The sequence below is a fragment of the Natrix helvetica genome, assembly GCF_964273705.1.
Source record: "Natrix helvetica genome assembly, chromosome: 6".
Classification (NCBI taxonomy): domain Eukaryota; kingdom Metazoa; phylum Chordata; class Lepidosauria; order Squamata; family Natricidae; genus Natrix; species Natrix helvetica.
The window spans coordinates 76717317-76745280 of NC_138553.1; the positions used below are offsets into that span (position 1 = coordinate 76717317).

The window sequence follows — 27964 nt, forward strand, 5'->3', positions numbered from 1 at the left end:
AAACAGAGGCTGTCATACTTTGGTCTTGTCATGAGAGCTGACTCCCTTTAAAGGTCAATCATGCTGTGAGGGATCACCGGGAAAAGGAGAAGGAGCTGCTCTGGTACCCGTCGCCTGGACACTCCGAAAGATGAGATGGCGGATCTGAAGGAGGCGTGTGAGACAAAGGAGCATGGAGAGGGCTAATCCATAGAGCGGCTGAGGGTTGGACATGGCTGAATGGTTGACGACCAGAGGTAGTATTCAGCCTGTTTGGACCAGTTCACCCGAATTGATAGCGGAAATCGGCGGTGGCCAGCCCATCTGCCCCGTCTCTATGCTGTCCTATTTAGGCACATTTTTGAAGCTGGGCTCATGCGCGGAAGGCAAGCACATGAGCAAAATGCATGCACAGAAGGCCAGGCACGTGCGCGGTAAACCAGTGGAAACAAAATGTGGAATCCACATTTCCTGGTCTGCGTGGAGTGATTGTGGTTGTGTTTAAGAGATACTGACCAGGGTGTGAATCATCTCTGAGAATCTTCCTGTTCTGCCCCGGGAATACAAGGAATATGCAGATCCAGGCTTGGCTGTCTGCCACGACTGAATTACACAGATAAAGCCACCCCTTGGCTGGGAGCCTAGAAAGTTCTCTTCACAAACACAAGATAACACTTACAGAAGGCTTTCGCAATGGCTTGAATATGGACTGTTGTCTCCCGCAAAGATCCCCCTCCCTTCGCTCCACTTATAAACTCTTTGGGAGGAGTCACACCCTTAACCAGCTGTCCCTACTTCCTTTTATAATGTCTTCTCCACAGCTGTTCCTGTCTCCTATCAATTCGACGTCTACGCACATCAGGGACAACCTCCCTCTGTTCCTCCTCACTGCTCCCTGACTCAGATGCCACTTGGTGGCCAACAGGCTTCTCTAGTTCCTGCTGTGACTCCAAACACCCTCCAGAGTCTTCCTCATCCTCCAGAGCAGTCCCATAATGGTCTGAGCTGTCAGAGTCCGCCAACAACTCAGGCGGCCGCTGCTGGACCACAACACTTCCTTACTCTGCTAAAGTACCGAGATCTGGCTATGTCATCCGGTGGCGTCATAGGGCAACCAATGGTTTCTAGTGCCAAATTGATCACTCTCTGAAGTGCCTCCCTGCAAATAGTAGGTATCTTTCTATAACCATGATGGCAAATCTATGGCACGCAGAGCCATCTCTGTGGGCGCACTAGCCATTGTCTCAGCCCAACTCCACCGTCCGTGTGCGTGCCTCCCACTGCCCAGCTGGTCTTCAGGTCTCTGCCGCGCATATATGGGGGGCAGGACACATATGGTGGATGCGAGCCGCATGCGCAGGGCATTGCATTTTGGAGGCTCGTGCAGCACCCCTGTTCCCCTGTTTTGCTTTCCAGGTTGGTGGAGGGGTTCCAAACCCAAAATGTGGTGCAGGGGCGCCAGATGAGCCCCCCCCCCGTGCCCCGTTTTGGGCCTGCAAAGCCTCTTGCACCAACATGGAAGAAAAAAATGGGTTGAGGGGGGCAGGGCGCATACACAGGTGGGTGGTGGAGCATGAGGTGTTGCACGCATATGCATGGGAGGGGTCAGGGCACACCGGGGGGATCACACACACATTGCATTATGGGTATCGGCATGTGGATGTGCTGTTGCATGCATGTGCGCATGCTTTTGGCAGACCACGAGAAAAAGGTTAGCCATCATTACGATATCCAGGGAACAAGACTTACCACTCCCCACCAGAGAGCATCAGCATAGCTAGAGAACCCAGTTTGTCCCTCTTCATCCACAGCGTCTTTCTCAGCAAGGTAGACAAAATAGGAGGAGAAGATTAGGCCCAGGAATCCAATGTACAGGGTAGTTATGAGTTCCTAAGGAAAACAGCAATGCATTTCTCAGAGCTTGCACGCGTGGACATAATAGCAATAGCACTTAAGACGTATCTACCGCTTCACAAGGCTTTACGGCCCTCTCTAAGTGGACTCAGCCTGTTGCCCCCAACAATCTGGGTCCTCATTTTACCGACCTCGGAAGGATGGAACCTTGAAGTCAACCTTGAACCAGTGAGAATCGAACTGCCAGCAGTGGGTAGAATTAGCCTGCAATACCACATTCCAACCACTGTGCCACCCCGGCTCTTAATTTTATTGATTAAATTGTACACTGCCCAGGGTCCCTCTCTGGTTAAGAAACATGAAATATAAATAAACACAACATTCCATGTGTATAATACTTTTAAATAATCACATATTTCATGGTTAATGTTCTTGTTTGTTGACCTTCTGTTATAAAAAAAAAACCCGATTGTGTGATTTTCATGTAACTGTTATCTCCCGGTGAACCACAATACAGGTAGTCCACGAATTCCAACTGTAATGGAGCTCGCCTTATTACAATCGTAAGTTGTCATGGTCGTAAAATGGGTTGGTCACACGACCAATCTGATTTTGTAACATTTTTTTTACAGTGGTCATTATGTGAATAGGATGGCCATAAGAGTTAAGGCATGGTTTTGCCAAAACCCAGAAATAAGGGTCAGGTTTTGGCAAAAAATGTGGTGGAACGTGCTTCCATGACCATGGGATGTTGCAAACAGCCATGAGTGCAGCTGTATTGACCCGAAGTACAATCCTTTGACTGTGAGAGGGTGTGTTGGAACTTCGGAGCTAGTCATAAGCCCTCTTTTTCAGATAGGTTGTAACTCGGTTGTAAGTCGAGCGCTACCAGTAAACATTTATTCAACAACGGTCTAATCAGACTCCTACAGCTAAGATAAATCCTAAGCAATTGTATGCCTTGTAGAAGCCACAATATATGCCGTATTTTTTGGACTATAAGACGCACCGGTGTATAAGACGCACCAAGATTTCGAAGAGGTAAGTAAGAAAAAGACATTTTTGCCTTCCCTCAGCCCCCAGCAGCACTCTGTAGGCTTCAGCAGAACAAAAACGCCCCCGTTTCTGCCTTGCCCCAGCCTTGCTGAAACCTGCAGAGGGCTGCTGGGGGCTGAGGGAAGGCAAAAAAGCCTCCATTTTTGCAAAAAATGGCTTGTTTTTCTCAAAAATGGGATGCGGGGCAGGACATCAGGAGGCTAAAAATGGCTGCATTCAGTGTATAAGACGCACCAACATTTCCACACTCTTTTAGGGGGGAGGAAAGGTGGGTCATATACTCTGAAAAATACGGTAAATTGAATTTCAGCCCCAAGGATATTACATCCCTATAACAACATACACACACACCAGTGGTGGGTTCTGGGCGGTACGGCCCGGTACAGGTGTACCGGTGGTAGCTGGGAACAGCCGTCACCGTACTGGAGCGGTGGCTCGTTTGGCCCACCCGCCCGCGTTCCTTACCGCTTTTTAATGCAAACGGGCCAATTGCGCACATGCGCACAGAGTGTGCCACCTGCGCAATCTCCACTGAGCAGCTGAGTGTCACTGGGTGGTGGCGTGCACATGCATATGCAGCATACATGCCCAACGAGAATGCCCGGCCCCGATGCAGCATACCTGTTGCAACGGGATCCGGAATCCAACACTGACACACACATACGTATACATATACATATATATTGTTTCCCATGCTAGCCCATATCGTTACAATATGGAATTCCCCCTTCCCCTATTAGTGTACGTCACATTATCCAATTGAGCTATTGCTTGTTATGAGAAAAGTCTCTAGGCTTGGCAGACACCTACCGATGTGTCCTTGGCTCTCACGGCTCTTCTGCTTGAAGTCTGGCACCCGCATTCTATCTCACCCCCCCCTTTAGTTCTTTGTTAAGTTGAAAAGTGATAGTATTTGCAAAAGCAGAAGCACGCTTCCCATTTGACATGGTACCTGACGATGTATGAATACCACAGACCCCAGGAGTCTCCAAGTCCCACCTTGTCGGTCTACATGAAGCATGCGAAGGATCTGTAGAAACCGGATTCCCCTTAAAAGAAACATTGGAAGAGAAAATGTAGAGTGAAGATCAAGACTTGTGCTTTCTATGGGTCAAAGTCTGCAATTAGGAGTGATGGGAAGCCTGGCACTTAAGATAACTTCTATTGTCTTTTTTTTTACTGGCCCACATTAATGAAAATAAAATTCTGATGCCTGCTGTTCACGAAAAAGTATTTCTACTCAAACCCATATACAACACATTCAATATACATACCTAAAATATACCTGCACCATACATACCTCTATTCTACCTGCCTCCCTGCCTCCCTGCCTGCCTGCCTGCCTGCCCTCCCGCCTGCCCGCCTGCCCTCCCGCCCGCCCGCCTGTCCGCCCGCCTGCCCACCCGCCCACCCACCTATCTATCTATCTACCTACCTACCTACGTACCTCCACCCATCCACCCATCCACCTACCTACCTGTCTACCTACCTGAATACCTATTTGTCTATCTGTCTATCTGTCTACCTCTACCTACCTACCTGCCATCCATCCATCCATCCATCCATCCATCCATCCATCTATCATCTTTATTAATCCTGTCCATTTTGAATATCTAGCGGGAAGACTTATGCTGATATATACGTTATGTACATACATTTTTGTGGGATATTTTAAAAAGTGCAGAACAGTAAGAAAGAATAGTAAGCCAAAGAGATTAAGACATAAGATAAGAAACACAATTAAATCCAGTTTGCCCAATCTACAATTATACAACTCTCTCCAAGCCATCCTTGCTCCTATGTTCTTTTTGTTCTATAAACCTAATACAAAACATCATTGCTTTCACCATCTCACAACCTCCATCCAATTATACTTGGTCTTCAGATCAGATCAGATTAACAGAGTTGGAAGGGACTTTGTAGGTCATCTAGTCCCGTCCCCCTGCCCAAGCAGGAGACCCTACACCATTCCTGATAGATGGCAGTCCAGTCTTTTCTTGAAAGATTCCACTGATGAAGCTTCCACAACTTCTGAAGGCAACTTCTCTTCCATTGGTTGATTGTTCTCACTGTCAGAATATTTCTCCTTATTTCCAGGTTGAATCTCTTCCTTGATCAGTTCCCATTCATTGATCCTTGTCTGGCCTTCAGGTGCTTTGGAAAATAGCTTGACCCCCTCCTCTCTGTCCTCTCAAATATTGGAAGACTGCTATCATATCTGCCCTGGTCCTTCTCTTCACTAAACTAGCCATGCCTAGTTCCTGCAACTGTTCATTGTATGTTTAGCCTCCAATCCCCTAATCATCTTGGTCGGTCTTCTCCACACTCTTTCATTTCCTCTTGACCCCCTTTTCCTCTTCCTTTGTAGAGGTATTCTTATTCATCTGTTCATCTTCTTTCTATCTAACAATGTCTCAGAGGGATAGGAATAGCTTATCTCAAAACATGATCCCGTGAAGTGTTAATACCATTTTATAATGCCTTGGTAAGGCCACCCTTGGAATACTGCATTCAGTTTTGGTCATCTCGATGTAAAAAAGATGTTGAGACTCTAGAAAGACTGCAGAGAAGAGCAACAAAGATGATTAGGAGAGACAGGAGCTGACGTCGCAACAGTACGACATGCAATCTCGGAGCTCTGAGATCACAGACAATTTTTTTTGCCTCTGGACGGTCCTTTTGGACCTAAACCGTCCCGAAGAGATGGTGACAGGGAAGAGTACGTCTTGTTCATCTCAGGGACATCGCAAAGTCCCTGCTTGATCCAAGATAATCTCTTCTTGCCGGCGACAAAAGCACAGCCAAAAGCTGCTGATGTTGGGACAGCTCCACAATGGGAGGAAAGCGGAAAGAGAGTGTCCATCTGGTGAGGAAATTTTATTGTTATAAAAGATGGATTCAAGGAGAAAAACTTTGACAAAAGCACTACTGATGACCAAAGATAAGCTGATTAAAGAAGCTGATGGAGGGTCTCGAGATTTTACAAGATATGTAAAAAGCAACAAGTTGCGAAGAGAAGTCCACACAAATGTGATTAAGGAAATAACCAGAAGAACAAATTCCACAAATGGCAAAAGACATAAGACTGCACTATTACTGGAAAGACACAGGTTGAGATATGGAAACTAATAACAAAATATTAGTCAAATTTATTTAAAATTAGAGCATTATGTTAAAAATGGTTATAGTTAGATAAATAATTGATAATGATAACAATGTACACATATGTATTGGTTTGATAAGAGGAAATTTGGTATAAATTCTAAATGGTAATCATGAAAGGAAGTTGAGAAACTTTGTTATGTATGAAAGCTTATAATATTAAAAAAAAGAGTAAGCTAAATTTAGTTAAACTAAGACCAAAAAAATAATAATGAAATGATGACGGATATTGTTAAATAAATGATTGATAATGATAATAATGTAATATTTGTATTGACATGATAAAAGGGAAATTGGATATAAATTATAAACAGTGATTAAGAAAGGAGGTTTAGAAACTTTGTTATTAAACATAATTAATTTTTATTTAGAGAGTGTTATAAAGATGTAATGTTGCTGGATGATATTGAAAATAGATAACGAATGCCATCATGTGGTTTTGCTTTAAATTTTGGAATATTTTATATAAAGGGATGTAAAAAACAATTATAGTCGTATGAAGATGGAGGTATGATGATAGTAATATATATAAATATATTTGAACTTGATATGAATTGTAGGTGATGACTGTGGAAGGGATCCACGAAAGATCTTTGTAACCAATTGACACACTTTTTACAATCTGTAATGGAAGATATTTTTGTGGTGTTTGTTGTGTTTTGTCTGTTTGTGTTTATTCAAAAATAAAAAATTATATATTTAAAAAAAGATGATTAGGGCTAAAACATATAAAGAACGGTTTCTGGAATTGGGTATGTCTAGTCTTATGAAAAGAAGGACTAAGGGAGACATGATAGCAGTCTTCCAATATCTCAGGGGCTGCCACAAAGAAGAGGGAGTTAAACTATTCTCCAAAGTACCTGAGAGCAGGACAAGAAGCCACGGATGGAAACTAATCAAGGAGAGAAGCAACCTAGAACCAAGGAGAAATTTCCTGACAGTTATATCAATTAACCAGTGGAACAGTTTGCCTCCAGAAGTTGTGAATGCTCCATGTTTTTAAGAAGAGATTGGACAACCATTTGTCTGAAATGGTACAGGGTTTCCTGCCTGAGCTGAGGGTTGGACTAGAAGACCTCCAAGGTCCCTTCCAACTCTGTTATTCTAAATATTAAAATCTGTCCTTTGATAATTTTATATGCATTAAAAACCAAAACAATTGTGTGGCGGCAATACAAATATATGCATATAGGCAGGATGCAAAGCTGAGAAGCAGGATATTTTTAAAAATTTATTGAAACTGTTTCAACATACCTTATTGCAGAGGTAGCAAACACTTGTCCATTTGATCCCACACTCAGAACAATAATTGAAGCTATCACAACTATGAGATCTGTTGATAAAGCATATGAGCTATTTCAATATCTGCTTAACACCCTTTAGGAAAAGAAATCTTCCACAAAACAGGCCTTGATACTATGTAAAGCTATTTTCTTACATGGGTTTTAAATTAGCCATCCCAGCTTAGAGATATTACCTTAGCTACTCCAGTGTAGTATTTTATTATTTACTAGTTGATAACTCTGGGTATGTATTTATCCCAATCCTGTATTACAGGGAGCCCCCTTGTGGAGTACTGTGAAGCTGTTACCAGGGCAACTCCACTGTGCTGTACAGTAGAAGCCATTTTAAGGCACAACAGACTGTTCCTTAACAGAACGTGATTCCGAAATGCACGCTATCCCTCTCAAAAGTACAGTGACTTTACATTATAGATATAATTCAGCCCTTTTCATTTTGGCGGCCCAGGCGTTCCAGAGTTATCCTGGAAAGCACACCCACGGACACCCACGGACATCCACACCCCGAGGGGTGTTAGAGGTGTCTTACCACCACAGTATTTGTTTCCAGAGAGTAAGTCATCTGTGTACCAAGTTTGGTTGAAATTGCTCAAGGTGTTCCAGAGTTAGGCTAAAACACACACACACACACAGCTATTTCTATACAGAGAGAGATTGCATTGTTAATTGCCAAAACATGGCCTTCCCAACCTCAACAACTTTTAAAATGTGTAGACTTCAACTTCCAGAATTTCCCAGCCAGCATTTGAGGGACTTCAATTCCCAGAATTCCTTTGCTGACATTTGTGGACCCCAAATTCCCAGCCAATATACTGTCTAAGGAATTCTGGGAGATGAAGTTCCCACTCGTTGCTGTTGCTGAGAAATACGCAGCATTAGACAACTGGAATGTTATTTAATGTAAAGTAAGGCTCACCGATTATCGATATCGGCTTCCTGGCAAAACGTATGCGTCCTTTGATACCAACATATTTGCTTCTGCAACCTGCAGACCAGAGCCTCACCATATATTCAGCACCAAAAAAGACCACCAAGACAATTTCCTAAAATCAGAAAGAATGATGGTTATTTTTAACATTCTTTTAAAATATGCATTTACCATTCAGAAATCATCTTATATTAAATATGTGGTACAATGTCAGGGACAGACCCTTCCCTCCTTCCCAACCCCAAGACACCAAATTTCACACCTGTTCTTGGCACACCTGCACACCCAACAATTCCTACAGCCACACCAGCCATCCGGACAAAACAATAGATCTTTTAGAAGGGGCGGGGGATTTCTCATCAAGAAGAATCATACCAAAGGATAATAAAATAGGTACATTTAGCACACAGAGATCCTTGATATGTTTTTTTCTTCCTCTCTGCTTATAATTATGTAATGAGGAACATGAAATTGTATTGTTTCTCTGAGGTTCTCCAGTGCGCTATCACTAAGCTGTTAAAATCAGAATGTGACTTGGCCAAGGGGCACGATCAAGATAGCTTCCTTTTGGGGTATTCAAATAAATCAACATTGACCAGCATCCAAATTCCCAAACATTCCAAATTAAGAGGAGGATATAAGGGATGGGGAGGAGGAGGAGATTGGTAAGGATGTAAATAAATTGGATTATGTGAATAGCAAATAAGCTGTGAGGTTCATTGACATTAGATTGATATAGTTTCAATTAAGGGGTAAAGGTAAAGGGTCCCCTTGAATATATGTGCTTGTCGTTCCTGACTCTAGGGGGCGGGGTTCATCTCATTTCACAGCTGAAGAGCCAGTGCTGTCCGAAGACGTCTCCGTGGTCATGTGGCCGGCATGACTAAAAGTCAAAGGCTCACAGACGCTGTTACCTTCCCACCAAATGTGGTTCCTATTTTTCTACTTGCATTTTTACATGCTTTCGAACTGCTAAGCTGGCAGGAACTGGGACAAGTAATGGGAGCTCACGCCGTTACGCGCACTAGGGATTCAGAACTGCCAAACAGCCGACCTTCCTGATCGACAAGCTCAGCGTCTTAGCCACTGAGCCACCATGTCAAAATAGCAGCTTACGGGATATAATAAATAAATCTGGTCCTTTCACTTGTTCACTTTTTTGTAGAAAGGTCCCAGCTTATCTGTACTATGCAATTTATCTAATATTTCAAAGTAGATCACTTACCATCCAAAAAAGCGTTCCGGTGGCAAATTCTGCATAATGTTCTATAGTAGACAGAACACTGAAAATTAAACAAACCAGCACCAGCAGAAATCTACAAATAAAAAAAAAGTAATAACCGAAAAGCTGTAATTCATTTCAAAGTATATATTTTTTTTTCCTCTTCTTTTAAGCAATCGATGGAGCCTGAGACATTTGGGCACATTTATAAATTTAGAAGTGGACTCAATCATCTACCAACCAAAAGACCAAACTTCCTCACATCTGTGGTGTTGATACAATACAATACAATAGTAGAGTTGGAAGGGACCTTGGAGGTCTTCTAGTCCAACCCCCTGCCTAGGCAGGAAACCCTATACCGTTTCAGACAAATAGCTATCCAACATCTTCTTAAAGACTTCCAGTGTTGGGGCATTCACAACTTCTGGAGGCAAGCTGTTCCACTGATTAATTGTTCTCACTGTCAGGAAATTTCTCCTCAGTTCTAAGTTGCTTCTCTCCTTGATTAGTTTCCACCCATTGCTTCTTGTTCTACCCTCAGGTGCTTTAGAGAATAGTTTGACTCCCTCTTCTTTGTGGCAACCTCTGAGATATTGGAATAATGCTATCATGTCTCCCCTAGTCCTTCTTTCTCTTAAGCTAAACATACCCAGTTCCTGCAACCGTTCTTCATATGTTTTAGTCTCCAGTCCCCTAATCATCTTTGTTGCTCTTCTCTGCACTCTTTCTAGAGTCTCCACATCTTTTTTACATCGTGGCGACCAGAACTGAATGCAGTATTCCAAGTGTGGCCTTACCAAGGCATTATAAAGTGGTATTAACACTTCACGTGATCTTGATTCTATCCCTCTGTTGATGCAGCCTAGAACTGTGTTGGCTTTTTTGGCAGCTGCTGCACACTGCTGGCTCATATTTAAATGGTTGTCCACTAGGACTCCAAGATCCCTTTCACAGTTACTACTACTGAGTAAGGTATCACCTATACTGTACCTGTGCATTCCGTTTTTGTTGCCTAAATGTAGAACCTTACTCTTTTCACCATTGAATTTCATTTTATTAGATAGTGCCCAATGTTCAAGTTTGTCAAGATCCTTCTGTATCTTAAGCCTATCTTCTGGAGTGTTGGCTATTCCTGCCAGCTTGGTGTCATCTGCAAATTTGATGAGTTCCCCATTTATTCCCTCATCCAAATCATTGATGAAGATGTTGAAGAGTACTGGGCCTAAAACAGAGCCTTGGGGTACTCCACTGCATACTTCCCTCCATGTAGATGCAGTTCCATTGAGAACTACACGTTGAGTGCGGTTGGTCAGCCAGTTACCAATCCATCTGGTGGTGATGCTGTCTAACCCACATTCTTCTACTTTATCTAGTAGTAGGTTATGGTCTACCTTATCAAAAGCCTTACTGAAGTCCAAGTAAACTATATCAACGGCATTCCTCTGGTCCACTAATTTTGTCACATTATCAAAGAATGAAATAAGATTAGTCTGGCATGATCTGTTTTTGACAAATCCATGTTGGCTTTTGGCTATTACTTTGTTTGCTTCTAGGTGTTCGCAAATTCGTTGCTTGATTATTATTATTTTTTTTTCCAGAATCTTTCCTGGTATTGAGGTTAGGCTGATAGGTCTGTAGTTTCCTGGATCTAATTTTTTCCCTTTTTTGAAGATGGGAACCACATCAGCTCTTTTCCAGTCCTCTGGTAGTTCCCCGGTGTTCCAGGATCTCTGAAAGATATAATTCAGTGGTTCTGAGATCTCGTCTGCTAGTTCCTTCAGAACTCTGGGGTGTAATCCATCCGGTCCTGGTGATTTGAACTCATCTAGGGTAGACAGGTGCTCACTTACCATTTTCTTCCCTATTTCAATTTGTGTTCCTAATTTTGTGGTGCTGCTTTTGATAGGTTGGACTGTTTTATCCCTTTGTGTAAAGACAGATGCAAAACATGAGTTAAATAGTTCTGCTTTCTCCCTGTTGCTTGTCACCTTCTTGCCACTTTCTCCTAGCAATGGACCAATTGTTTCCTTAACTTTTTTTTTGTTTTTAACATGTTGGAAGAAGCTTTTTTTGTTAATTTTTACTTTTGTGGCAAGCCTTTCTTCATTGTGAGCCTTAGCTTTCCTCACTTCATCTTTACAGGCTCGGGCTATTTGCTGATATTCTGCCTTAGTTATGTCCCCCTCCTTCCACTTTTTATACTTACTTTTTTTGTCTTTCAGTTTGTCAGATAGTTGTTTATGCAGCCATGCTGGTTTCTTTTGGGAGCTGTTGTTTTTCTTCTTCATTGGTATTGTGTTAGACTGGGCTTTTCTAATCTCATTTTTCAAAATTTCCCAAGCTTCTTGAGTTGTTTTCCCCTCGAGGATTCTCATCCATGGAATTTTTCCCAAGCTCTCTCTAAGTTTATTGAAATTAGCTTTCTTAAAGTCCAAGACTCTAGTTTGACTTTGTTCTACTACTTGTGTTTGGATAATGTTGAATTCCAATATTGCATGGCCACTTGCCCCCAGGGTTCCTATGGCTTCAACACCTTCTATCATTTCCTCTCTGTTAGTGAGAATTAAGTCCAGTATGGCTGATCCCCTTGTTTCCTTCTCTACTTTTTGGAAAACAAAGTTGTCTGCTAGGTTTGTTAGGAACCTGTTGGATCTTCCACTTGGTGCAGAGTTTGTTTCCCAGTTGATGTCAGGGTAGTTAAAATCTCCCATTACTATTGTGGTGTGCTTCCTACATACCTTAGTTAGCTGACTAGCAAAACGTTCATCTTCTTCCTCTGCTTGGTTGGGTGGCCTGTAGTATAGACCTATGGCAATGTCATTTCCCCCACAACCTTTAATATTGACCCAAATGCATTCAAGATAGTTCTCATTATTGTTGTGCTCTATTTCTGTAGAGACATAGTTATTTCTTATATATAGTGCAACTCCACCTCCTCTTTTATTTGGTCTATTTCTTTTAAATAATTTAAATCCTTCTAGCTGTATGTTCCATTTGTCAGTTTCATCCCACCAAGTTTCTGTAATGGCAATAATATCATATCTGCCCTCTTTTACTTGAATTTCTAATTCTCCCTGTTTATTCCTCATACTCTGTGCATTGGTATATAGACATTTGAGTCCATTTTGATTGACCTTGTGTTTACTGTCTACATAACCTGTATTATGCCTGACTGCCCCTATTTTCTTGCCACTTGTGTGATTCATGCACATGGTATGACAATCACTATTACATGCTTGGTTTTGCTTGACAGCAGGAGTGATAATCTTATCCACACACACATCTATGTTACATGCATTTATAACCCTATGAATTTTAGTTTGCTGGGGACAGAGATGTTCTGTATCTATTAATTCTCTGTCCCCGCTCTTCAGTTTAAATGTTTATCAAGAAAATCTGTGAATTTAATGCCAAGTAACTCAGTTCCTTTCTTGGATGGGTGCAACCCATCTCTTTTGTACAGTTTTTCATTGGACCAGCTACAGGCTTCATGACTAATAAAACCAAAGCCTTCCCTTTTACACCACTCCTTTAGCCAAACATTAAACTCTGCTACACGCTGGCCCTTCCCTTTTTGTTCCTTATATACAGGTAAAACCTCTGAAAAGATAAGCCTACAACCTATACTATTAAGTTCATACCCCAAGTTCTGGAAATCATTCTGCACAGAAAGTACATCTTTCTGGGATAGATCATTAGTGCCAAGATGTATAATAGCATCAACGTCACAGTCCTTACTTGCATTCTTGACTATCTTAAGAATACGCCTCTTGTCTCTGCTGGCAGTAGCACCTGGCAGACACCTGACCTCTTTTAAAACCTCCTTATCCTCTCCTAAATTAACATCTCTTACGATTGAATCACCAACCAGAAGGTGACTTCTCTTTTTACATACCTTGATCTTCTTCTGCGACTGATGTGTGATACCTGGTTCCCCTTTTCGCCTTTCCGAAGAAAGTTCTTCGTTTTGGACCACGATCCCCTGCTTATTTGAGTCATCATTATCACAACTGCCTTGACCTATCTCTTTAGTGTCCCCATTAAGGTCAGCAAGGGCACTATATCTGTTTTGCTGGGTCACAGCAAAAGCTTTGGGTTTATGGTTCACAGCTCTCAACCTGCCAGATCCCACAGTTGTCCAGGCAGCTCTTCTCCTGCAAGGTCTTTGTGGTAGAGGGGGCTGGTAGTGTGGCTTCACTATAGAGTGGAATGGCTGACGTAGACACCTAGTTTCTGCTTGGAGAGCACAGATTACAGATTCTAGATAGGTAATCTGCCTATGTAGACTCGTAATTTGTTTACAAAGGGGACAGTATCCAAATTTGAAAAGAGTACTGCGAAAGACAGGTGCAAAACAGCTATTACATTGAACTAAGCCAGTCATTTTGAAATAAATAAAATCACAATCTCAAACACACTAATCCAGAATGTATTATTGCTATTTTGGTTTATAGATATATGATTCGCGCGCCGTTAGGCGCGCGGGCCCCCACCTCAGTGTCTTTGTCTTGTGACTCTGATGATATTATTTAGTATGCAATGAAATGTTTGCAATCCCAACAACAAGCTAAAAGGACTTTCCCAACTCAATGTGCCTGCCCTGAGCTATGCATACTTACTAGTGTGGTGGCAGCTTTAAGATGGGTGGCCTTCAACTCTTAGAATTCCCAGAATTCCCTAGACAGGAGTTGAAGGCCACCTGTCTTAGAGCTGCCAAGGTTGAGAAATACTGTCACCACAATTGAGCCCAAAATATATGTTGCTAAGCGAGACAGTTGTGTTGCGAAACTGGAAGCAGATTCGGACAGTGAGGAGGTTGGAGAGGAACATGGGTCAGTCAGTGATGGGATACAAAAAAATTTTACTACCGGTTCTGTGGACATGATTTGGTGGGTCTGGCAGGGAAAGGGTACTGTAAAATCTCCATTCCCTCCTCACTCCAGGGGAAGGTTATTGCAAAATCCCCACTTCCTCCAGATCAGCTGGGACTCGGGAGGCAGAGAATAGAGAAGAGCAAAACATCTTTAAAAGAAAAAAACAAAGGAAATCCAGTTGTCTCCTGGAAAAAAAAGCACCTTTGGGACAACCGTGACCTGGATGACGGAGAATCTCCACAGACCTGTAATTGTTATTAAATTCTAATATCTCCACCTTGCTGCATACCTCCTTGGTGGAAACGTACAAGTGTAGTTCTGAAGTGGGAGATTGGGGCGATATGCTATTTTCATCCCTTTTCCCACAATTATAAAACCCTAACTCTGCTACTTCCCACTTGAGAATTTGGTGTTCCCCAAACAGTTGATCCATCTTTTTAAGAATATATTTTTAGATAGCGCATTGGGGTGGGGGTGGGGGTCAACGTATCCTGTAATAAGAGTTTCTAAGATTTCAAAACGCAGTTTAGAATGTCTTGCTGTCAAAGATAACAATGCACCGGTAATAGAGCAAATATTGTGCAAAGTTCTTTCCTAAATGATTTGCTATCAGTAACTGAGATAGCGGTTGCATTAAGCACCCACATCCTTCAGTTCTTCAGTTCAAATATCAATGCAGGGGAAAAAACACCTCATCCACACAGCAACTAAAACATATGTGCATGTCTTGTAATTCTGTGCATCACATTAAAAATGCGGTCTGACCACCGGCTAATGACTTAACGATGGCCAAAAAGCAACAGTAGGAATTTTTTTGGGAAATAATTCAAAACAGAGAAACCAAGGGTATATCTTATCACAACGCTCATTTCACTTACCTTCATAAAACATAGAATCACAGGGTTGGAAAGGACCCCCCAGAGGTCATGTATTCTAACCTCCTGTTCAAGGCAGGAGAACTTCTACCATTCTGGTCCAATGGTTGTCCAGTCTATGTTTGAAAACCTCCAATGATGGAGCCCCCCCACACACACACACAACTATGAGAGGCAAGCTGTTTCATTGATTAATGGTTCTCACGGTCAGAAAAATTCTCCTTACCTCTTGATTTGATCTGGGTTTAACAAGCATTCAGCTTATCTGTCATGAAGAGTGCAGAGAAGAGCAACAAAGATGATTAGGGGATTGGAGACTAAAACACATGAGGAACGGTTGCAGGAACTGGGTATGTCTAGTTTAATAGAAAGAAGGACTAGGGGAGACATGATAGCAATGTTCCAATATCTCAGGGGCTGCCACAAAGAAGGAGGAGTCAAGCTATTCTCCAAAGCACCTGAGTGTAGAACAAGAAGCAATGGATGAAAACTAATCAAGGAGAGAAGCAATCTAGAACTAAGGAGGAATTTCCTAACAGAACAATTAATCAGTGGAACAACCTGCCTCCAGAAGTTGTGAATGCTCCAACACAGGATATTTTAAAGAAGATGCTGGATAACCATTTGTCTGAAGTGGTGCAGAGTTTCCTGCCTAGGCAGGGGGTTGAACTAGAAGACCTCCAAGGTCCCTTCCAACTCTATTATTCTATTCTAGGTTTGCTGGATTGCAAGTGGGAAAGTAGTGTAGCCTTTATTGCCATTGTACATCATGTATACAACGAAATTGGAAAAGACATTAAAATTGTTGGGGAAGACAACAATAACCATAGACCTGCTGATGGAGCCATTTTAATGACCAGAATGAGGCAGACCGAAGGAATCTTTCACTGAATGAAGAAGGTGCAAAACAGACCTGCAGCTGTGTGAGAATGTGGCACAATTACGTCAGTGCCATCTCAATGCAGACAGGCAGAGAAAATGCTGAAGGAGTAACAGACTGTTTTTCTAGAATAGCAATAGTAGTAGAATTATATACTGCTTTTTAGTGCTTTTCAGTCCTCTCTAAGCAGTTTACAGAGTCAGCCTATTGCCCCCAACAATCTGGGTCCTCATTTTACCCACCTCGGAAGGACGGAAGGCTGAGTCAACCTTGAGCCTGGTGCAGGGGTGGCTTCCTGCCAGTTCTAACCTCTTCTATAGAAGAGGTTCCACAAATCTACCGTGCCTTTTAGAACCAGTTCCAGCTCCCCCCCCCCCCCCCCCGCCCGTCTGCACATCATCAAGATGAAAAGCGAGAGGAAAAATTCTGGGAGTTGAAGTCCACAAGACTTAAAGCTGTCAAGTTTGAACACCCCTGGGAGTTTTTTTTCTAAAGGGTTAGGGGTGCAAGGGTCTTGCAACTTGACAGCTTTAAGACTTGCGTGCTTCAAATGCCAGAGTTCCTGAGCCAACACGACTGAAGGAGGAATTCTGGGATTTGAAGTCCACAAGTCTTAAAGCTGTCAAGTTTGAACACCCCTGGGAGTTTTTTTCTAAAGGGTTAGGAGTGCAAGGGTCTTGTAACTTGACAGCTTTAAGACGTGCGTGCTTCAATGCCAGAGTTCCTGAGCCAACACGACTCAAGGAGGAATTCTGGGATTTGAAGTCCACAAGTCTTAAAGCTGTCAAGTTTGAACACCCCTGGGAGTTTTTTTCTAAAGGGTTAGGGGTGCAAGGGTCTTGTAACTTGACAGCTTTAAGACTTGCGTGCTTCAAATGCCAGAGTTTCTGAGCCAACATTTTGGTTGCTAAGCAAGAACATTGTTAAGTGAGTTTCACCACATTTTACAAGTTGGCCACACCCACCCAGTCACATGGCTGGCAAGCCACTCCCACAAAGCAGACCACACCTACAGAAGAGGTTCTAAAAGAATTTGAAACCCACCACTGGCCTGGTGAGATTTGAACTGCCAAATTGCAGGCAGCCGGCAGTCAGCAGAAGTAGCCTGCAGTACTGCACTCTAACCACTGTGCCACCGTCAGTCATACACAGGTAGTCCTCGACTTACAACACTTCATTCAGTGATCATTCAAAGTTACAGCAGCACTGAAAAAAGTGACATGTTACGATCTTTGCAACATTCTCATGGTCAAGTGGTCAAAATTCAGAGGCTTGGCAACTGGTTCATATTTATGATGGTTGCTGTGTCCCGGGGTTGTGTGATCCCCTTTTGTGACCTTCAGACAAGCAAAGTCAATGGAGAAACCAGATTCTCTTAACAACTGGGTTGCTAACTGATCAACTGCCATGATTCACTTAACATGGCAGGAAAGGTCGTAAAATGGGGCCAAACAAAAGTCTCACTTAACAACAGAAATTTTGGGCTCAACTGCAGTTGTAAATCGAGGACTTCCTGCATTTGTAGCTCAGGGTTGAACTGTGAGCTCCTTAGTACTCTGAGCTTGGATGTTTTCTTGCAGACATTTAATTATTCAACTAGGTAATAAAATCATCAGTGCACCTTATCAGTGCATTGTTAGTGCCCAATTGTGGCATATCGCTGCGAAAGTTGGTATCAAAAAGGTTAAATTAATAAAAAGGTAATGCTTTTGAACTGTGCTGTGGAAAATACCTTCAACCACAACAAGAATATCTGGGGTTTTTGGTGGGGGAAGTGCACAGCAGTCCAAGTTTATCTTTTGACTCAAAACAAAAAATATTTTATTTCCCTAAATGCAACGTTGCTTTATTTTGATTCAAAACCTGATTCATAAAGAACTGAATTTGAAATGAACCAGAGCAAATGTTGGCTTCTCTTCCTACACACAGACAGCCATAGACAAAAAAAGTATAAAGGGAGGTCAGGAGTGTCACTCCCTTCTTTTGAATAATTGATCAGCTAGGAAAGTTTGTGTGATATTTGATCATGCTTATTTCCTTAAAGGATACTTTAAGATATGAAGGCATTAAATGGTGCACGAGAGTACAGGAATTGTGATGGAAAATATTAGAGTCGCTGGGGGAACAAATCCCATCCAGTTTTTGGACTTGTTTTGACTACCAAGTTCCTTCAGTTTGATGGAGTTCTCCACAACATGTTTTCATTAGAAAATGACAGCACCAAGGACCACACAATCGTTGCCGTTGTCCTCCTCCATCATTCTACAAACCTTACTCCCTTCTAGTATTGATGGTGCTACCTAGTTATGGTAATGAAACATCTGCAAGAAAAAAAGCAAGCTCAGAGAGCACCAAGGACCCTACAGTCCTCTTCCTCCTCCTCTTCCTCCTCTCCTCCTCCTTTTCCTCTTGTCCTTTCTTGTCCTCCTCTTCCTCTCTTCCTCCTCCTCCATTACACAAACCCTACTCCCTTCTAGCACTGATGATGTTACTTAGTTAGGTAATGAAATGTCTTCAAGAAAACAAGCAAGCTCAGAGAGCACCAAACCCCCACAGTCTTCCTCCTCTTCCTCCTCCTCTCTCCTCCTCTTCCTCCTCTCCTCTCTCCTCCTCTTCCTCCTTTCTCCTCCTCCTCCTCCATCATTCCACAAACCCTACTCCCTTCTACCACTGATAATGTTACCTAGTTAGGGTAATGAAATGTCTTCAAGAAAAAAAGCAAGCTCAGAGAGCACCAAGGACCCCACAGTCCTCCTCCTCTTCTTCCATCATTCCACAAACCCTACTCCCTTCTAGCACTGATGATGTTACTTAGTTAGGTAATGAAATGTCTTCAAGAAAACAAGCAGGCTCAGAGAGCACCAAGGTCCTTTCATTTCAACTCTGAGTTGCAAATATTCTCCTTTATTGATTTTATTCTTTTTGCAAATAAACTCAGGAATTCTGCCAAGACCTTTGTTCCCACTTACAATGATGAGATCCCTTGGCAATATAACCACGGAAAGATCTCTGGCTCGATCCTACCCTCGTGAGGAAACTGGGGCCAATGAAAGAAGAAAACCAAATATATTTCAGAAATGTTGAATCCAAGGTATCCCTGACATGGCTGCATCTGCTTAAAGTTGCCCGCTGGTGATGAAGGACGCCTTGGAAATTGGCCCAGGAATGCAGTACCTGACCTCTTAAAAGCCTGCTTGCTCTCATTATTTGAGTCATATTGCAGATAAGGCCACTTATCTCTGTCCTCATTCAGACCAGACGCCGTTGTTGTGAGAGCGACGAAGGGGAACACAAGTCCTACTGGTCTTGTTGTTAGACATATCTTTCAACTTGCATAGCCTGAAGATGCATACAGCGCTTGGACAATTGAGATCAGACCCTTGCACACAGTGGTGGGTTGATAACCAGTTTACTACCGGTTCACTGGTGCTTGCACGCGCTTGTGTACGTACAACACTTCTGCGCATGCCCAGAAGCATGTGGGCAGGTGGGCGGAGTCTCCGGCCGCTGCCACTACCGGTTCGGCCAATCCGGGAACAACCCACCTCTGCTTACACAGTGGTCTAACTCTTAGTATTGGAATGGGACAAGTATTGATTAGTGTAGTAAATAGCTTATACCAAGGAAGAGACTCATACCTGTTCCAACTAGCCGGCCTGGCTTAACTAGAAATTTCTAACCTCCCTGGCAATTTTAATTATTTTAATATTTTATACGTAAATTTTGGGGGTTTTAACTGTTTTAATTGTTTTAATTTATTGTTATTTATTTGAACTTGACTGTTAAATATTGGTGTTACCTCCTCCATGCCACATTTGTATTTTGATTTAATTGTACGTTGCCCCGAGTCACTTTGCGGGGAGGGGGCGACTGATAAATCGAAATAAATAAATAAAATAAATAAATAAATCATTGATAAAGGAGAATAGAGGTAGACCTCAACTTATTTATTATTTATTTATTATTATTTATTTTATTGAACTTATTAGTCGCCCCCTCTCCCCACAGGGACTCGGGGCGACGTACAGAGCAATAATCAAGATAGCACCATAAAATCGTGCAGAGGAGGTAAAAATAAGTCCATAAATAAGCATACTTACAAAGTTTAAAACCCCAAAAATATTAAAAACAAAATTTCCCATTGTAAAATGACCTGGGGTGGCAAGATAGTAACGTTATGCCAGGCCGGCTTGACAAAACAGGTAGGTCTTCAGCTTCATACGGAAGGAGCGAAGATCGGTTGTTGTCCGGATGTCTGGGGGGAGGTCATTCCAAAGGGTAGGGCCCACCACAGAGAAGGCCCTACTCCTGGGCACCGTCCCCAGGCACTCTCTAGAGGACGGCACCCGGAGTAGCCCCTCCCTGTGTGAGCGAGTGGGTCGCAGGGATGTATGGGGCAGGACGCGATCCCGCAGGTAACTAGGCCCTGTGCCATGGAGCGCTTTGAAGATGGTAACCAGTACCTTGAAGCGCACCCGGTAGGCCACAGGAAGCCAGTGCAGCTCGCGCAGGATAGGTGTTATATGGGAGAATCTCGATCTCCCCATAATAACCCGCGCGGCTGCATTCTGGACCAACTGCAGTCTCCGGGCGCACCTCAAGGGGAGCCCCATGTAGAGAGCGTTACAGTAGTCCAGGCGGGACGTCACCAGCGCGTGAGTGACTGTGCGCAAGGCCTCCCGGTCCAAAAGGGGCCGCAACTGGCGCACGAGGCGAACCTGGAGGAACGCCCCCCTTGCCACGGTCGCCACGTGATCTTCTAAGGTCAGCCGATCGTCAAGGAGGACGCCCAAGTTGCGCGCCCCTTCCACCGGGGCTAATTGCTCATCCCCGATGGTCAGCGATGGAATATGCTGATTGAATCGGGAAGCCGGGAACCACAGCCACTCTGTCTTGGAGGGGTTGAGCCTGAGCCTGCTGTCATCCATCCAGACCCGTACGGCTTCCAGACATCGGGTCATCACTTCGACAGCCTCGTTGGGGTGGTTTGGGGTGGAAATGTACAACTGAGTATCATCAGCGTACAGATGGTAACTCACCCCAAAACTACGGATGATCTCGCCCAGCGGCTTCATATATATGTTGAACAAGAGAGGCGAGAGAATCGACCCCTGTGGGACCCCACAAATGAGGGGCCTTGCGGTTGACCTCTGCTCCCCCGTCAACACACATTGCGTCTGGCCAGAGAGGTAGGAGTGGAACCACCGTAGCACGGTGCCTCCAATCCCCAACCCCTCCAGCCGGCGCAATAGGATACCATGGTCGATGGTATCGAAGGCCGCCGAGAGATCTAATAGAACAAGGATGGAGGAACAACCCTCATCCTTTGCCCTCCAGAGATCATCCACCAACGCGACCAAGGCCGTCTCCGTGCTGTGACCGAGTCGGAAGCCGGACTGGCGCGGGTCTAGATAATCATCTTCCTCCAGGTGACGCGGAAACTGCTGAGCCACCACACTCTCAACAACCTTTGCTAAAAAAGGAAGGTTGGAGACAGGACGATAATTTGCTAGTTCCTTTGGGTCCAGAGAAGGCTTCTTGAGCAGGGGCCTGACCACCGCCTCTTTCAGGGCAGCCGGCATCCGGCCCTCCCCCAACGAAGCGTTCACCAGCCCCAGTAGCCAGCCTCGTGAGCCCTCCCAGGAGGCCAGCACCAACCAGGAGGGACACGGGTCCAGTAAACATGTGGTGGCCCGCAGTCGCCCGCGCAACCTGTCCAAATCTTTGATGACAACAGGGTCAAACTCCTCCCAGCATGGTCTCTCAAGACTAGTCCCGGACGTCCCCACTGGAGCACTGGAGTGGGTCCAACCTCTCCGGATATGATCGATTTTAACCTGCAGGAACTCTCCAAATTCCTCTGCCCTGCCCTGCAATGGGGGGTCCCGCTGCTCCTGTGACAGAAGGGAGCGGGTCACCCGAAACAGGGCAGCAGGGCGGTTCTCTGCGGACGCTATAAGAGTGGCACAATACTGACGTTTGGCCACTCTTATTGCCACAAGGTAGGTCCTTATGTAGGCTCTTACCTGTGTTCGGTCAGCTTCGGAGCGGGAGGATCTCCACTTACTCTCCAGGCGTCTCCTAAGGCGTTTCATCGCCCTTAGCTCCCCGTTAAACCAGGGGGCCCGGGTCGATCGTGGCCGTCGGAGAGGCCGCAAAGGCGCCACCCGGTCCAAGGCACCGGCAGCCGCACTATTCCATGCGGCTACCAGGTCCTCAGCCCGGGAGCGGGACAGGTCAGCAGGAAATGGCCCAAGCTCAGCCTGGAACCTATCTGGTTCCATCAGGCGCTTGGGGCGGAACCATCTGGGATAGTCTGGTTCCGCCTCCCCGCGGTGGGGAGTAGCGCCAGGGAAGTCAAGCTGGAGAAGTGAGTGATCTGACCATGACAGGGGCGTGATGACTAAATGCCCTCTTCCCAGATCACTCGTCCACTGGTCGGAGACAAACACAAGATCCAGAATGTGGCCTCGCTCGTGAGTGGGGTCCTGAATTACTTGAGTCAGACCCATGGCTGTCATGGAAGCCATGAATTCCCGGGCTACCTCGGATGCCTTTCCCATTGACGGCAGGTTGAAATCCCCCATCACTAGTAGTTTGGGGGTCTCAACCGCCATCTCCGCGATCCGCTCGAGGAGCTCGGGCAGGGCCGTTGATGTATGGCGGGGAGCCAGGTATATGACTTCAAATCATCACTAAATGAACTGCTGTAAGTCAAAGACTGTACTTTTGTCTGTAGTTGTGAAATCTCTTGAAAGACGGTTGGCCGGGACTTTGCTGGAGAGGAATTCACTTTTAACTAAATAAAAGGGGTTTTATCGGAACGAGGAGTCGGCTTCGTTCTTTTGGGAAGCCTAGGTCAGAAACATTGTGATTCACGTTTTCAGCCACTAAGCTGTCCTTCAAAAGAAAAAAATTAAGACGGTGGATTCCAGGGTGGGTAAGATCTCTTACGCAAAGGAAAATCCAAGCAATTTCGAACATTCATCTTCAAACAAAAGAATCTGGGCAAGCCAAAAGTTTTAGTTAAGATTGTAAGATTTTCCCAGAAAGATTGAGGGGTCGTGCATTCTTTATGGACATTTTGCTTTGGTTGATGTTTAAAGAAAATAAATATTTTGCATGGTAAGATAGCAATAGCATTTAGCAATAGCACGTAGACTTATATACCGCTTCACAGTGCTTTATGGTCCTCTCTAAGCAGTTTACAGAGTCGGCATCAGTGGTGAGTTCCTAACAGTTCGGCTGAACCGGTAGTGATTTGACGGCCTGGGTCCCTGGAACCGGCAGTGACCCAGGCCTGCCATGCCCTCAAACTGGTTCTCCAGGCATCGCCATCTTGTTTTTCAGTTCTGCACATGCGCAGAACAATTTTAATTGCACGTGAACGAACCAGCAGTAATGCCTGCTGGAACCTACCCCTGGTCAGCATATTCCTCCCAACAATCTGGGTCCTCATTTTACCCACCTCGGAAGGAATGGAAGTCTGAGTCAAGATCAATGTTTCCCTTTCTTTGCAATTTAAAACCTAAAGATTAAACATTCATAAGAAAGTTAAAAAAAACACTGGGTACTTACACAGTAAAATGGTAAATGAAACATTTCCATCCTGTCGGCCTCTCTAGGAAGTTGTACACGTCTCCTTGCATACTAGTTTTGGTTGAACGTGGGCCATAAAAGCATTTAGGAGTGTAGGCTTGTTGGATATCTTTGCGTCCTGTAGATTCGCTATTTATTTGGAAAGCAGAATCCAGGCAATTGTCTTCCTCAGCATTTGGGAGAACCTTTGATCCATTGGTCACCAGTGAATCTGGATTAGGAGCCACAGAAGAATACTCCATGTTGTGGAAGCTTGTCCTCATTTCTAGACAATTTGAAGCCTTTGGGGGGCCATTTAGCTTTCCTACCTGAGAACTGGCACGCTTAGACAAGTGATGTCTTGGGTGTCCACCAGTTTCACCATTAGCATAGGACATTCTGCAATCAAGTCAAGACTCGATCTCTTGATCAACGTTGAAGACAATCAAAGCACGGCAAAACCTTGCTAATGCTTGAGGACTCCAAACCAAGCATTCTTCTCAAATTCTTCTACAGCACCCAAAAATCCATCACCTGTTGTCAGGAGGCTGAAAGTAAACCCCGAGAAGATATTTAGATGTTGGAAGTTGAAACCAATGTGTGTCAGGGTTCCAAATAGCATCCAAAATCAGAATCCGAGACAAAGAATACCTCAAAGTTCCAATTTATTAAGAGAGCCATGTTGGCACATCTGGGGAAACCCGAATCTGCAAGTTTCCCGGTTTTCCTCACCCAGTTGAAAGTTCAAGATCTTGCCCCCACACAAGGTCCAATCTTCCACTGCCATGCTGGCAGTTCCACCCATCCAATTCTGGTCAAGTGCAGAGATGCAAAAACAAAGGATGACCTTGGCTTTCTAGAAAGAATGTTGTTATGGCTACATATCATCTAGCTCCGTACAATCCCTCCTCCCATTTTCCCACAATAGAAAATGCATAGTAGAATAATAGAAAGTGTGGCAGGCCAAAGATCCAAAGGAAAAAGATGGCTGCAGGCCTGACAATATGGTTGTTTCAAAGGAGGATTGATGTCCAGGTGCCAAAACAATTTACAACACAACAGAATAACAAAATAACCAAGTTGGAAGGGATCTTGGAGATCTAGTACAACAAGCAGGACACTCTATATGATACAAGTGGCTGCCTAGTCTCTTCTTAAAAGCCTCCAGTGATGGGACACCCACAACTTCTGAAAGCAAGCCATTAGGTTAATTGTCCTCGCCATTAGGAAATTTCTCCTTATTTCTAAGTTGCTTCTCTCCTTGATTAATTTCCATCCATTGCTTCTTGTCCTGATTTCAGGTGCTTTGGAAAATAAACAGAATGTATATATTCCCATCCCTTATCTACCAAGCTTTCACAACAAAGTAATATATTGCTTCATGCCTGGAGTGGCTCAACAAATAACAATAAATAGACATCCAATAAGATTTAATTCCAAATGCATCAAAGGGTTCAGAGACCACGTCCCACATATTTCCTAGTTAGACAAGCCAGAGGCTTAAGTGCACGTGTTAAAATATCAATTTAATGCAGCAAACAGGCATTCAGACCGTAAAAAAGCTGTTCCTTCTCAGTGTCTCTTTTGTGATACACTTGGCATTGCCGCAGGATAACCTGTAAACAGCCTTAAAATTTAAAAAGCAACTCAGACAGACTATTTCACTTTATATTTCATAGGAACACAGGCTGAAATATCTGGTGCTCAGATCCCCCTAGTTAAAGTTATTAAAAACTTATTTTTTTAAAAAAAATAACTTTAATTTTAATTTTGAATTTAATTTAAAAGTATCTAATATTTGAAATATTTATAAAGATGTAACTAGGCATACCTAAAACTATATAAGATATTCCGGGCACGTGCGCCCTGTTTTAATTATTGCAAAGATATACATTTTTCTCTCAGTTTATAAAATGATTGTTATACTATCAATTGGTAGCAGCTTCTGATGACTTGCAATTCATTGTGTTAGTGGGATTTTTGGATACCTAATTTATTTAGAATAAGGAATATTTCCCCGCATCCAAAGATCCAAAATGATGGATTGATCTTTCATAGAACAGCAAAAACCTAAATAGATATCAAACAACTTCCCTCGTTTTATTCACCTATCCCCAAAGCTACAAGGAATATTCTTTTCCTTTCTTTGGGAAATTATTTTGCCATATATATATTCCCATCCATTAATATTTATCTGTAGTATAACGACACTACTGTGATCTATCCAATCTTTTCCAGAGTAAATAATTTTGAATTAAATGTTACAATCTCTCTTTTCCTAAATGGATGGGATGGAATGTTTTCAAGCAACATTTTAAACTGGAATACCTTGTCAAAACTCCCAGATTTTATTCTGCATTTTACAGAAATATTTTTAGAAGTTTCAGATTGTTGTTCCCTTTTGCAACTCAACTTACACTTTTTGTCACGCATTCTCACGGCACCTGCTAAATACATCCAGCTCCATTTGTAAGTCAAGATTTCCTCGTCAGGGAAGAGCACAAGAGCAGCTAATTTTTCTTCCCTTACTTAATATTTAACTCTTCTAGGGGATGAAATTACAAGGTTCACTTTATCAACAGTAGAGACCTTCAGATTTCTAGGTTCTATCATATCGCAAGACTTAAAATGGACATCTAACATCAAAAATATCATCAAAAAAGCACAACAAAGAATGTTCTTTCTGCACGGACTCAGAAAGTTCGAACTGTCCAAGGAGCTGCTGATTCTGTTCTGCAGAGGAATTATTGAGTCCGTCATCTACACCTCCATAACTGTCTGGTTCGGTTCTGCAACCCAACAAGACAGACACAAACTTCAGAGGATAATCAGAACTACAGAAAAAACAATTGCTACAACCTGCCTTCCATTGAGCACCTGTATATTGCACGAGTCAAAAAGAGGGCTGTGAAAATATCTACAGACCCCTGACATAAATTGTTTCAGCTTCTACCCTCAAAACAACACTATAGGGCATTGCACACCAGAACAACTAGACACAAGGACAGTTTTTCCCCGAATGCCATCATTCTGCTTAACAACTAATTCTCATAACACTTCAAATTATCTACTAAGACTGTAGTTACTATTTTCTCTTCCTTCCTAGTACCTATCTCTTTCCACTTATGACTATAAACACATTGCTTGTATCTTTAAAATTTATATTGTCTTATTTGTTTCCTAGTATGATTTGATTGCTGATGAGGAACCTATGACTATCACTAAGTATGATTCTTGATGAATGTATTCTATTTTATTTTTCTTTATGTACACTGAGAGCTTATGCACCGAAGACAAAATCCTTGTGTGCCCAATCCCACTTGGCCAATATTCTATTCTATTTCATAAACCTTATCTTGTGAGCAGCGGACTTTCTCACAGGAAAAGCTTCTGCAAATTCACCCTTCAGATAACGCAGACAAAGTCCCAAAGCACCTGGGGACTAGAAAATACCTTCTCCTGTTGCATGTTGCTATTTTCTTGCTGCTCCATCTGGTATCACCCAAGTCTGGATGCAGACTGACTGGCTTTGCCTTCTGTCTCAGAGATCCGTAAGTCCTCCCCTCCGTTTCCCTTGCTGCATTTTGTTTGGCTCAAGAGCTGCTGGGCACGTGCCCAGACAAATGGGGCTTTATCTCTTGAGTTCCTGCTAGCACCTCTTTTGACCCAGCAACTTCAGAACAAGTGGACCCGATACCATCTTCTTACCTCCTCGGAAGACAGATGTGGTGCCTGCCAAGCCTGGTGGATGCCATCTGGAAATGGGCCGAGAATTGAGAGAGCTACTGAAATGTAAGCAGAACTTTGGCAACTTTTTAATTTCATTTAATTTCAATGGAATTAAAATTAAATTTTAATTTCATTTTAATGTTTGCTGATTAGTGTACATTTAAAGTGACAATAAATAAATAAAATAGGGACGTGGCGGCTCCATGGCTAAGTCACTGAGCTTGTCGATCAGAAAGGTCGGCAGTTCGGTGGTTTGAATCCCCAGTGCCGCTTAACAGAGTGAGCTCCCTACTTGTTCCAGCTTCTGCCAGTTCGAAAGCATGTAAAAATGCAAGTAGAAAAATAGGGACCACCTTTGGTGGGAAGGTAACAGTGTTCTGTGCTCCTTTGATGTTTAATCATGCCGGCCACATGACCATGGAGATGTCTTTGGACAGCGCTGGCTTTTCAGCTTTGAAACAGAGATGAGCACTGCCCCCTAGAGTCAGGAACGACTAGCACATATTTGCAAGGGAGAACCTTTACC

The 27964-nt window shown here is 43.4% G+C and overlaps 1 protein-coding gene across 1 annotated transcript in view; it reads right to left on the minus strand.

Moving 5' to 3' along the window:
* Positions 1-23972, minus strand: part of LOC309394229 (potassium voltage-gated channel subfamily KQT member 1-like) — a gene marked incomplete at both ends in the record, with an annotated part of 125375 nt that extends 101403 nt beyond the window's left edge. The window contains 6 exons of the mRNA XM_081957120.1: positions 1729-1869; positions 3842-3938; positions 7306-7384; positions 8269-8395; positions 9506-9596; positions 23710-23972. Coding sequence (XP_081813246.1) covers positions 1729-1869; positions 3842-3938; positions 7306-7384; positions 8269-8395; positions 9506-9596; positions 23710-23972 — 798 coding nt within the window. The remainder of the gene's footprint in view (positions 1-1728; positions 1870-3841; positions 3939-7305; positions 7385-8268; positions 8396-9505; positions 9597-23709) is intronic.
* Between the last annotated feature and the right edge of the window lie 3992 nt (positions 23973-27964).